The 13,383-nt window shown below is 43.6% G+C and overlaps 1 protein-coding gene across 1 annotated transcript in view; it reads left to right on the forward strand.

Annotated features, from left to right (window-relative positions):
- Positions 1 to 13,383, forward strand: part of CTNNA1 (catenin alpha 1) — a 112,367-nt gene that overhangs the window by 72,296 nt on the left and 26,688 nt on the right. The window contains exon 10 of the mRNA XM_084295530.1: positions 7,746 to 7,838. Coding sequence (XP_084151656.1) covers positions 7,746 to 7,838 — 93 coding nt within the window. The remainder of the gene's footprint in view (positions 1 to 7,745; positions 7,839 to 13,383) is intronic.

Genomic DNA, 13,383 nt, shown 5'->3' on the forward strand with positions numbered 1-13,383 from the left:
GCGTAGAAATTGGAGGTGAGTGATGTTAGGGTCTGGAAAACTGTGTTAATGTCCTTTTACCCTGCTAGAAGCAGCTGTGTATTTCCTCTCTTCCTTCTTCCTTTGGAAACAGCATTTGGTAGGGCAGGGGAATTCCCTAAAAGCTGTCAGGAAATGTAAGCATGGCTGAGCATGGGTGCTGTTGGTGTGATGGCTTCAGAGGTAGGTAGAAAGCACTGGAGTCCTGGACTGCTTTCTTATCCAGATATTTGAGTCTTTGGATTTTGAACAGCGTTTTAAAATAGCTTTTTGGGTACAATATTTATAGATGTGGCATAAATGTTTTAATTCTTAATATATTAAAAACCTTGATGCAATACTGGATTTTCATCATCTTACTCATTAGCAATATTGGACTATTAGTCATGTAGTGCCATCAAGGAGTTGCCTGAAGTCTGTGTAGAGCTCATTCCTCTTAGTATTTTGTCACCTTCGTCAAGAGCATAATGTATTTATAATTCCCATTAAATTTGCCACGAGCAGGTGGCTGAATCACCAAAAACTGGTTTAAACAGCTAACGATAGGTATCAAGCTGGAAACCTTCGGTAATATGATAACACAGCATGCTGAGCGATAAGCAAAGCGAGATAGGAAAGATCTCCAGTTTCATAAACACAGAGGCTTTTTCGGATAAAGATACTTATCCGGGTAGTGTCCAGATAGCACTATTAGAAATGGTTTGATTTTACAGAAAAACATCTGTGTTGCTAAGAGGCATCCGAGGTGAGGATTTGCTATTGCTTAGGATCAGATCCGCGCTACATACCAGTGGTGTGATTTCTGTCATGGTAGCTCAGATCAGCTTGTGTAACTAATGTGTTTTGTGCTTATAACAACATTTTATCACTTTAGCTTGTTTGTTTGAGGAAGGAATAGCTCCCGTGCCAATCGTTACATCTGCTGCTCCAGCTGCAGCTCTGAGGGGCACGGTGCCCACGTCATACACTGGTTCTCCTTTACCAGCTCTGCTCTATAGGTCAGGTCAGTAGAAAAGATAATCTACCAGGATGTGAATAAAGATATTTCTGTACAGTTAGCACATTCCTACTGCGTGTTTTATGCTGCAGATACACACCTCTTTGCACACCTCTTCCACCCTCTTTGATTGCAAATGGGAATTGCAAGAAAGGGAGAAGCGCTCTCCCTTCTGTGCTAGCTGCTCTGTTAATGGAGCCCTGTTCAGTTTGTCATGATGCAAAACCACTTTATTTCCAGAACTACATGAAAAAGTGCCTTTTTCTGTGCAGCTTTGGCAACATGTGAGATTGACTGTTGGAGAAAGATGTTTTCTTGTGGTATGGAAGATGCTCACCAGTGTTGAACAGGGCTTTCACAGGACAGCACTGGATAGCTGGTGAGGCAGTTGTAGACAGCTCATCTGGGTTGAGAGCCAAATGGGATGCTTTCTTCATTAACTAGATCTTTATACACCCAGACACAGCTTACAGTATGTAAGTTTTGAGATTTTATCTCAAGAGCAAGGTTGCTGTGAAAATATAACGTGGATGCTTCAAAATTATGGAGAGCAGAAAGTTCACAGCACAACCATTGCTCGTTGTTCACAACCCCCATTCCTCATTGCCTGTGAACTGTTGAATGAAAAAGGAAAACAGTTTGCTTGCCAGTTTTGTTCCGTCTAGGTTAAATTTCCCAACCATGTGTTTATAACAAAACTTGATATTGAAATTGCTATCGTCTTCTGCGCGAGAGTAATCATGAGTTTGCAGCACTCTAGAAATAGCCCTTATCTCAGTTTTAGTCCATCGTTCCCCACGGTGCTTTACGTCTGGAGTTTTTCTATGCATGTGGCTTGTTTTATTTAAAGCCTTTACTATTTTAAGTTAATACACTAGGATACTGGTGCCCACAACAATCTCTTGCAAGGCACCTGCTACGGAGCTGCAGCCACTTGCAACTACTTAAGTCATATAAAATCAGGGAGCACTTGACAGCATGACTCCTGGTGACTTGCTCCAAGTCCCTGCGGACCTGGACGGACGTCCTCGCTGCCATCCCTCCGCACACACCAGCAGTGGAGCTGCTCTGCCTAATTCCTAATTGGCCGTGCCTCTGCAAAACTGGGGCACTCGCAGAGCTGTAGGTAGAGGGCAAGCTCACTCACGCAGTACCTTGTAGGGCTGGGCGTTAGAATGCTTGCATTTATCTTGAATCATCCTGAATATTGTGGTACATAAACAAATTAATAAATATAGGGACTTGCTGAATAATAAAAGCCTTTATTTCCAAGATAGGTGGAAATTGCATAATTTACACATCTCTTCTGGAAGTACACAGTTGCCACATTTGCCAGAACAGTTGTTCCTGCAGTTAAATGAATTTCTGGGCTCTGACCATCCTGCATTGCACTGTTTTCTTAACATGGGGGAGGAAAAAAATTTCAGCTACAGCACATGTAATCTGTGAGCATCTGATATACTTTTCTGTGGCAGGTCCTCAAGAGGAAAGTATCTGATGGCTGCTTGTCTTTTTTTTTTTTTTTAATCATCTAAAGTGGGCAATTTTAGCTTGTAAAAGCAGGAATTTGGATTCCCAGAGAAACTGTAGTTAAAAAAAAAAAAAAAAAAAAAAAACAGAAATTTTGAAGTTTAATCAGAAATTAAAAAGTGAAAGGACACTTTTTGAAAGCTTTGTTTCCACATTACTGAAATTCCTGAATCACCTGTGCATAAAGGAACACGGCTTTTGTGTTATTTTTGCTTGGGGTTTGTGGGCATCGCTTGCGACAGGATACTGGTTGATGTGAAATGTTTTTTCCATAGGAAGACTCTGAAAACTCTGCAATGGTATTTTTTCAACTGTGGCTTCAAAGCAAGAGTAGTCAGACTCTTAAATTCAATTAGTGTCTCCTGCATAGCCATATATAACCCTTATTTATAACGGTGCCGTGTGGCTGGGGCAGGCTCTGCCAATTTGAAGTAAATTATGGAACAGCAAACACTACAGAGCCTTCTGGGGGCTACGCTTGCTGGCTGGTTGCATGCAGCACCCACTACAGAGCACGTGGTGCGTTTGGCTTGCTGAAGAAGTTGTGCTGAAAATACGACCTGTAAGCAAGGAGAAGCTCGGTGCTGCTGCTTTGAAGTCAGTCCACATGCACAACGCAAAAATTGTAATGCAAGTTTTCAGTATCAGCCTTCAAAATCCTTGGGGAGGAAAAAAAAAAAAAAGAAGAGTTAATGTGTTAGGTTATGGTTCCTTTTTTCTCTTGCGCTTTTTGTCTTTTATTGAAAAAACATTTTGTTAAGACTTTAATAAACAGTCCTGTATAAAGTAACCCCTCTCCCTAAGCTAGGATGTCCAGTGCAGAGGCAGTTTAACTGCTGCAAAGCTGCGGCTGTGTTTCTTCAAAATTTCCTAGAGTGTAATTGAGAAGGTTGGCGATGATCCCAAGCTCGTGGAGGTGAGGCTGCTGGAGTCTTTGTGTTGCTGGAAGACACAGCTCCTTAACTGGCATCAGAACAGACTTTAAGGTAAAAAAATAAATAAATAAAAGAACTTCAGGTGAAAAAGGTGAAACCTTCCTAATGTCAGAGGAGGCAATTGTCTAGAACAGCCGGCACCACACACGTGGGCTGGCAAATTGTTGCTAATGGAGGAAAAAATTGCTGTAAAAATACCAGGACTCTTCATGATTAAAAATAGAAAATTCTGCAGAAAACTAACTAGAATTGAAGATGGGATCTCTGTGACAGATGGCGTGATTTTTCTCTATTTTTTAATTTTGGAAACATATCTTGTTGCTAATGACTTCTGGCTGACCCTTTGCACGGGCCTGCCGCTGGGAGGAATTGGTTGACCAGTGCCGCCTCCAAAGGCGTCCCTTGTCTCACAGTGCTCCCGTGTCATTGCTAATAACAATCACATCTGAGTTCCAGAAGCAGATCAGTTCATCCAGCTTGGGGTTTCACTCGGCACGATTCCTTAACGTAGTTTGTAGCAAGGAGCGGCACTGTCGTGGCTGTGCCCGCGTGCGTCCTGCTGCTGCCCGGCGCCTTTGTCCTTGGGCTGGGCTGAAGCTCATCCATCCAAACTGCAGCTGTGTGGGGTCTGTCCGGCCCTTTAGGGTATGTGAGGCAGTCTGGGAGGTGGCTGTGTACTCCACTGTTAGAGTCTTCGTACTGCATCAAAAAGAGGCTTTTAATTTGGTCTGTCTGTGCTGCAAGAGGTATCTGAGCCGCCTCGCTCTCACTTCTCCAGCCCGTCCTCATCTCCCTATGTATTTTTAACTTCTTTCAAGAAATTGGTCATTATGGCTGATTACATTATTTGCAATTTTTTTTTTTTTTTTTGTCTCCTTTGATGCCTGTGCCAGCAGTGCTTATGTAAAGGGGCTTGATGATATTGAATGGTAAGAATGAACAAATGCAGCGGGAATTCAATTGCTATTTTGCTCTCAAGCACAAGTGTTCTTTCTAAATCAAATCTGACCACTTACTATGACAGTCAGCTACGTTGTTGGCGAGATGGAAAAACTATTTCATTTCCATTTGATTTAAAGGGAACTTCTGTTTGCTTGAGGTGCTCTGTTTTATTTGAAAGAAATATATGTGATCTCCAGGTGCTCTGCATGCTTTAGAACAAATTTAGTCACATTTGATCTTCATCTGGGCTGCAAAACTCTATGTATTATGTGCACGTGCCAGATAACTGGCTGGGAGTTCCTTATCCTTTCCTCTGACAGGGAGTTTGAAGCTGTTTGTCAAACATCACACAGGAGTTATTGATGAACTGTGCTTTCGGATACTCTTAAAATTCAATTTCTTAATCGTAGAGCCACCCGCTGCAGCTGGTACGTGCCCTTTCAGGATTCAAGCCATAGAGCACCTGATAGTTAACGACGATTTAAAAGATGTAATTGTAATGTCATTTGCAACTTGATTAATAATTTGAAATAGCATTTAATGTTTGAATTTTAAGAGGTTTGAGTTCTTTCAACAGATTGAAAGCGTCTGCCCCTGGGTGCAGTAAGCGCCGCGTTGCTGTGGACGTAGGGCTCAGTCCATTGCGCTCTGAAGTCATCCCCACCTCCTTGCATTTGGTCTGGTGTTCAGCAAATGGTTTGCTGGGACGTTTGCGTGCTAATCTGGCAGGGAAGCTAATCTGCCAGAGCGAATAGCTTTCTCTTGGACTAGCATGCTGAAATGAAGTGTTGAGATTTGGAGGCACAGAAGTAGGATGGGATGTGGCAGCCAGCAACTGGATTGTTTTAAACTGCCAAAGAAGCTCAGTCACGGAAGCACACACACTTCTTTCATGAAGGTTGGCAGTCCCAGTCGGGCAGTTTCTAAAGAAGAATTGCCATCAGTGAGGTATTCAGGAGAAAAATGACTGTACAAAAATGACTGTGCAAAAAAGCAAAATTTCATAGTACCATGGCGGGGACACTCAATTACCAACTTCTTTGCCTCTCTGTATTCAGACAGAGCGAGGATTCTCTGTGCTTGATTCATCACACTTGGCTTGAGAGAGAGCACAACATCTCCAGATAGCGGAGAGGCTGATTTTGTAGTGCCTCAATGTAGCTTTTATTCAGCCCCTAGTCAATAGGGCTTTGTGTTCTTCTCACTTCTAGAAACTGTAACTGCTGCCGGGGAGGCAGAAATGACGTGAAAATATGGACCATAAAAAGTATTGGCAAACTGGTATTTCTCCAAAATATGACCTGTGCTTAAAACAACAACAAAATCTTTATTTGACTTTTAAATCATGGCATCTTATTGTCTCTTTATTTTTGAGCCTCTAAACAAAAGCTTAATATACTGCAGCTCGCTGTGAGCTGGGGATTTAAGATACAGCAAATCTAGAAGACAAAACCCCTCTTGTTCAAAATAAAATCCCTTCCTGACGAGTTGTTACTGTTTGCTTGTCGGTGGTCATGCCCTGCAGAGGGGAGCAGGGTGTGGGGCTGCAGCAAACGTGCCAACGGAGGAGAGGCAAAAGAGCCTTTGGTGAGCTGGGCGCAAGCTGCACAACCTTGCAATGAGCTCAAGACTTGCAGCAGCTTCACCTAGAGATATGGAGGTCTTTTCTCTGCAGGCTGGTGGAAAAGAAAGTTGGGAAGTAAAGCACGGATATCTGAAAGCTGGCCGAGTTCCGCGTGCCGCGTGTTGATGCTGCATAGTCTTTCTCTCAACTTCAGTTTGTTTTCATCCAAATATATGCCACTGCATCTGTTTACTGAGTCGTTCAGCGCTGGAAACCTACCTCTCGTCTTGACAGCTGACAGTTTTACATCCTCTGTAACTTGATTTGGCTCTGGGGGGAGGAGGATGCTGCGTGCCTCACGATGGGAACTTGCCGTGGTCCCAAAATTAATAACGGAATTGATGAAAGAGTGTGCAGGCATGTTGGCATGTGGTTGGTGGGACAGTAATGTATTCCGTGTGGGAACATCTGCTGTAAAGGGAACAACTTGGGGAGGGGGGAAAGCATACGCTGTAGCTGCCGATACTACTTCAAAGCAACTTGAATACGAACGCACAGGATGGTTTAATTAGAGGGAGGATGGAATTTTCCCAGGTTATGGAGAGAAGGACGTGGAGAAATCTGGTTCACTGGTGCTGGCGAGCATCTGCTGGTTTACAGTGGGGCTTCTACAACACATTTACTGTTTTCTTTTGCAGGTTGCTCTGTCTCTGAAAGGACAGTACTCAGTGTTCATCTCAGTTCACTTCGTACTATTTTTACAGCTCTGTCTTCAAATGGCTCAGAATAACATGCTTGTCATTCACCTGTCAGCCACGAAACGTAACTTAGTTCAGACTTCCTTCCCCTGAGAGTAGCTCCAATATGAGGAACATCTCCAATTACCAAAAAAGTCTGTGCTGTCCCCATCCTGTGTACTCTTAAAAGGCAGTTGTTAACAAAAGGTCCTCTGTTTCAAGATGCCCTACTTAGGGATGCTGCTGTGCAGCAGGTCAAGGTTTTGGAGTAAAGCTGTAGCATCACGAGATGCTATTCTGATTTTAGGGGATTGTGGATGGCTCTTCAAATCACCTGTACCAGCACGTGCCTTTGTTTGAAGCACAGCACAAATGGAGGGCTGGAGGAACACCTCTCTGATTCTGCAGCCTTTGACTAAATAAGAAGTGCATCAAGTAGTTTAAAGCAGTGTGTTCAAACACCGGTATCCTGTAGCTGACGTGCACCATTCTGCTGATGCTGCACAAAGCCTGAGCTTTGCAGCACCTCGGCACCGCTTGCACACGTGAATTGCTTGGTGTGCCTATCTGCAGGGTTCACGCGCAGCAGGGTGTAGAAATCTTTTAAGAAAAATTGAGTTTCCATATAGTTACAAGCATCAGTTTTAATCCCGAGGTGCACTGGAGCAGGTTTGTTTTTTTAATTGTGTGATTGCTGCTGTCTCACTCCTGAATTGGAGTGGGCATTTTAACTGTGACTTCAAGTGCTGCCAGTGACGCTCTTGTCTGTTTTACTGGTGAGAACTTTGCTGAAAGGGTGGTAACACAGATCTCTGTCCTCTTTGTATGGCTATGGTTTTATGACCTGATGTTTTATGGCTCGAGACAGAGCAAATGTCATTAGTGATTTCAAAATTTGTTACAACTGAATCGATGTGGGCACTTTGCATTTTAGTGGTCACTGTTGGGGTGGGTGAAAAGTTTCCTGTAGAGGAAAGTAACAATCAGTTCTAACAGTTCTGTTTTCTTTTCCCCTGACACAGGTTGCTAACCTGGCCTGCTCCATCTCGAATAACGAAGAAGGTGTGAAGTTGGTCCGCATGTCAGCCAGCCAGCTCGAGGCCCTGTGTCCCCAGGTAACAAAGAGCACGCGGCTCACCCAGGTTGTTTGGGCGAGTGGGCCTGCGCCGTACACAGTGCTGGCCTTTGGTGTACCTTTACGGACCTGTCTGCCTGCAGAACTTGGTGTTTTCCTTAACGCGGGTAGTAAATCAAATGCATCAAAACTTAGAAATCTAGAACTACTTGACAGAAAGTCATTAGTGATGAGAATGAATCTTCGGCTCTTCTTCACATAATAACTGTAACTTCCTTGTGCCTGAGTATTCTGGTAACCTCCGAGACAGCAACCCAGTGAAGCTTCAGTGATTTACTCTGCACGTTCATGTTGTGGGAAGATGTGTTGTGAAGACACTACCTCTGCTCTGATATATGCTATAAGATGAATGGCTTTTTTTTTTTCCTGAGTAGATTGTAAATATGTCAAAAAAACCTTCCTGATAGACTAGGATCAGAGGAAGCTGGCTATGCATGAAGAGTTTGAACCTGGCTGAGACTATCCTTTAATTAATAACTTCTTAATGGCACGAAGGAAATTAGGTTTATATAAGAACTAGGCTATCCTCTTTCATTTTGATACTACTGATGTTTTAAATGTCAACAACTAGATACTTGAATGAACCCCTGAAGACTGCGGAGTGCTGTCAGTTCTTGCGATTACGTCTTTAAAAGCATCAGGAAGTTCAGGTCTAAAACACACAAATTAGCTGCTGTTGGTAACTGGATGCTAACGGAAAATACGTACTCAAAAGTTGTCAAATGTCATTTAATGAAAATAAGGTTCATCATCTCAGAATTATTTGGAGTTTATTCAAGTTCTCCCATAGATATATATATTTGAAATCAGTCTAAAGGAAGTGAGATATGTACACCGACCTATAGGTAGGTGCACGTAGGAGGAGGACCAGTTTAATTTTTCCTATTACTTTCTAGTAGCAGTGTTATTAAATAGGTGAAGATCAGCACCTAAACATAAAACATTAAATACTATCCAGGAGACCTTTTATTGTCCTGGGGTGGACTTGTGTGGTTTGCACTCCTGGATCAGACCCTGGGACCGGCGCATCAGCTGTGCTGTTACCATCCTCCCACATCCAGGGCAGGTGGTATATATGGCTTGTTAAAAGTAAAGGTCCCAATTTTTAGAGCTGGAATTAAGCATGTGTAAGAAATAGGTTTTTAAAAGTCAAAGTCATCATACTTGGTATGAGGGCTTGCTCTTTCCTAAAGAAACTAACCAGGCTAGACAAAATCAAGTCAACATGAAATAATCAACTACAGTCAGTAGTCACAAAGACTGAAGTGCAGTTGTTAACCTTTGTTTTCAGGGATTGTGCTAACACATGTAGCATGTGTTGGAAGCTTTGATTATCTATAAACGGGTGAGGAAGGTTAGAACTGATGGGTTTGGGCTTATGTAAGTTCCATGGCTGAGTTTCCAAGCCTTCAGTTCTGCTGCTCCACAGTGCAGTCTGCCTTGATTTTAGGGTAGTCACCAAGAGATCAGTAAATGACACTATAGATGTTCCTAGTACTTGAAAGAACGCTTTTATGTTACATTATGTGTTCTCCAATAGATAGTTTAATGCTCTAGGAGTATTTAAACGTGTTGTGAATCCTGAGATAATTAGGGGCACTTGTTTAAACTGTTTTACAAATGGCATCTGTGTTTTCTCTTAACAGTACAGGAGTTTGTCCAATGCCAGCGTGAGCGATGCAGCACACTTGTCCTCACTGAGTGTTGCTGATCACCCCCAAACTCTGATCATTCTGTATAATCTCTAAATGCTTCTAGTTACACAGCTTAGTGAGGTGCTTTTTTTAAAGGCAATTATATGCTTATTTAGCAGTTTATTCCTGACAAGAAGCACAGCTTGTTCTTGGATCTCTATAGGTTACAAACATGTGAATTAGGCATAAAATACAAATTTACTCCAATATTATCTACATTTTTTTTTTTTTTGCTTAGATGGTATTTTTCCAGAAAGATGCTGCATTCAGAATGAGTCAAGTCAATCAGTAATTACAATACACTCTGAAACTCAAGCAAATATATCAATATCACGTGGAGGTACGATGTAAGAAATTTAATTCAGGGCATTGCTCTGGTGGAAAGGATGAAACTGAAATTTAATGCGCTTGATTAAGTTCCCAGGTAACCTCTTAAATAGCTTAGCAGTGTAGAGGCCATTCTGGGAGTAGGGAACTCCTGGTTAAAGAATGATTTCTGCAGAAATCAATCTGTAGAGTTAATTATAAAAGCTGTATCTCGGGCAGAGCAGTTAGTCAGTCCCTTGCCGTAACTAGCCTTCCAGAGCTGGCAGCAGGAGTAAGGAATGTGCAACACTTCAAACTGTTTCTTTAGGCAAAGCTTGGAAGTTTTGTTGGTACAGACGAGAATTCATTCATTGCCCCTGTCACCTAAGGGCTCAGACGTTCTCAGATTTGAAATTTAATTCTTTGAGCAAAAAAGTGCAGAAAATGGTCTGAAAAGTCACTGCACCGGCAAGCAGTTAAATTGGGATCGTGTGGCTTGCTGCAAATCGTTGTTTCCTCCAGAAAAGCCGTGTGAGTAACATCATCCTTGCTGTTTGCGAGTCCCCAGCCAATTAGCAGGGAATCAAATGCAAAGTTGGAGGCTAAATATAGCATTTAGAGCCTCCTCTGATGGCCCGGGAAGGGCTGTTAGGACGAGCTGCGTGCTCTGCAGCAGCCCGCTGGGTCGCTTCTGCCAGGCTGGGCGTGCAGGGGAGAAATCACGCAGCGCTCGGGGGGCACTGGTGCTGCTCTGTGAAGCTTTGGCTTGGAAGCCAGCCCGAGTTCTGTTTGTGAAGGCATGTGTTGCTGAAAATCTGCTTGTGGAAGTGAAAGGACTTTTTTCCAGCATCCCCCAGGGTTTACCTGCCTTCCTGCATCCGTGTGCCTTGCTAGGTGTGTCTGCGGTGTGTCAGGAGGAAGGAACAAAAGACCTCGATCATTACAGCTAAGCATTTTGTTTTTTAAACATTTAAGATGTTTTCGTAGTGGAAATGGAAAAGTACTGCTGCGAAATACTTGGAATAGTTGCCTGTGCTTCCATTTGCCTAGCAGAGTGCTGGGGGAAGTTTTCTTTGCCTTCTTGCTAAACACAGAGCTTGCCAATGGTAAATTAGTGAAAGATTTTGTTTATCTCAACTCAAAAACCTGGATCCTTGCTTGCAACTTTGGCTTCTGAGTTCTGTTTCCAAGAAGTACTTGCTTTGGGAGCCTGCGAAAGCTGTTTTGTAACAGCGTTTTGAATTAAAGATGTCTGAGAAGAGAGCTTAACCATAGCAGTCTTTCTGATCATACAAGCTGTAGGTGTTTAGAAAGCAACAGTGAAAATGCCCCAGTATAGCTCTTGAAGGGAAAGGATTGCTCCATCCTTTTGATGTGACAGTCTGCTGTCACTTGCAGCTGCTTCTACCAGCTATTTGTTGACTTTCGCATTCTTTAAAGCCTCTGTAAAGTTCATCTGTCGACTCCTAGCCAAATTGTAGGCGACCGGGAGTTTCAGAAAATAATTATGGAATAGAGCTTCTGTCGGTTGGGTGCTTGCTTCTTCCAGAACAGGCTGGGTCCTGGCACCCCTGGGACCAACATCCCCTGGGTGGCAGCCTGCAGGAGCAGGGTGGACCCACAGCTCCCTGGCACGGGTGCTTGGGACCTGCTTTCTCAGCTGCAGGGCACCAAGGGTGGCTCTGAGCACCACAGGCTGCCTCGCCAGGGCACCAGGCACCGTCTCCACCTCTGCTTTTCGTGCTCGCTCCATGCCTGCTGTAGCACAGGCAGCAGTTGGTGCAGCTCGCCCACCCTGCACACTCAGTGAGTGGCACCGATTAAGCAGGCTTCCGATGATTCTTGCATTAAATTACATTTTTTATTAAAAAAAATAATAAAAATAAATTGGCTCTTTTCATATTAATGTCTTGTTTTAATGACTGCTGTTCCACATCCATACATTCCAATTTGGAAAAGCTTGAAAAGCAATTTGCTGCGTATAGATTTCTGATGAGGCAGATGGTTACATATGCTGATCACACCTACTGCCACAGACAAACAAAATGCAAAAGCATATGAGGAGTCCTGCATAGAGGCTCCAAAGTGCATGAAAACTTCTGTTGAAAAGTTAACGTTTAGGTGCAGATCTGTGCCGTGCAGGCTCCCTGTGAAGAACCACCACAGGACAGGGGTGGCCATCCAAGGAATAATAGTAGAAGCTTGAGCAGTTACTGATTCTCTGCATGTACATTAAAAGAATCAATGATAGGAGAAAGGGATTCAGTTCTGAGGTAAGAGGCATGTCAGTGGGTAAGGACTGTGTCTCTTCATCACTGGCACAGTGTAATGTGGGGAGTGCTGTAGCAGAACATCTTCCAGAAAAAACATCGTGCCCTGAAACTCCCAAAGCTTCATTGCTTCAAGTCAGTGAAACACAGAACAAAGCAGCACAAAGGGACACCAAGACAAATGCCTCCAACATTCTTGCAGCTTCAGCAGTGGCTGGTATTATAATGCGAGCCTTCAGCTACAAAAGAAAATGCTTTTCTTTATACAGGAAACTGATAGGATAATTATGCATGCACAGGATATAAATAGAAAATCACTTTGACAGCAGCAGAAGCTAGACTGGAAAAGGTCATGTTATTCCAGTAAAAGCCTGTCAGTGACCAACAGCAGCAAGCATCCTCTGCGTAGGCACCTAAAGTAACCACAGGAAGGGAAAGTGGTCAGAGAACCTCTCATATACAGGAGCGCAGAACTGGAAGTCAGGAGCAAACTTTTCCCTTTGGTGCCTCAGCATCCAGGCACTTGCTGGTCGCTGCCATTAAAGCTGGCGAAAGTGCAAAACAATCTGCTGTGTGTTTTGCTTCCAGGCATCTCAGCTCATCAGTCTCTGCAGAGTGCTTTTTGCTGTATGGAGGTACAGAGAGGGTTAGCACACACGGACATGCGAATGCGAGCCCGGGGTTGGATGTAAGTGGAAGTGACTGAAATGTCCTGCTCACAGCCCGTGTTCCTTCTCGGAGCAAAACGCAACTAGGAACAGAGGGGGGGACAGGAGGAGGGTGGATGCTGGAGGTAACTTTGGGACCTAGGGTGTGGAAAATCAAGTTATGAGCAGCTTTTTACAAGCTGTCAGTAAGCTAACAGAAAAACACCGGTGTTAGCATCCACCTGAGCTGGGCTCGGCTGCTGTGGCAGCTTTGGAGGTACAGGGCACGAACTGGTTTGGTGCCGAACTGAAGGCTGGGCTCCCTCTGCTTCTGTTCCCCCTTCCTCGTTTTATCAGGTTTTTTTGTTGGGTTGCTTCAGGGTTGGTTTGGTTTTGTTTCTACAAATGTAAAATACCCTAAATTGGAAGGCCATGTAGCTACTTTTCCACTTCATTACCCAAATGGCCACAAGAAAGTTGATGCACCAAGATCTTTATTTAAAAACAAAACAAATAAAAAAAAAATCCCAAATATTTGAACTGAGCAGAGCAGGTGTTCAGTGAGCAGAGGGGAGGTGGCTGGGTGCTTCTTGCTGTGGGACAGCAAC

This window comes from Netta rufina, assembly GCF_964035555.1.
Source record: "Netta rufina genome assembly, chromosome: 14".
Lineage (NCBI taxonomy): Eukaryota > Metazoa > Chordata > Aves > Anseriformes > Anatidae > Netta > Netta rufina.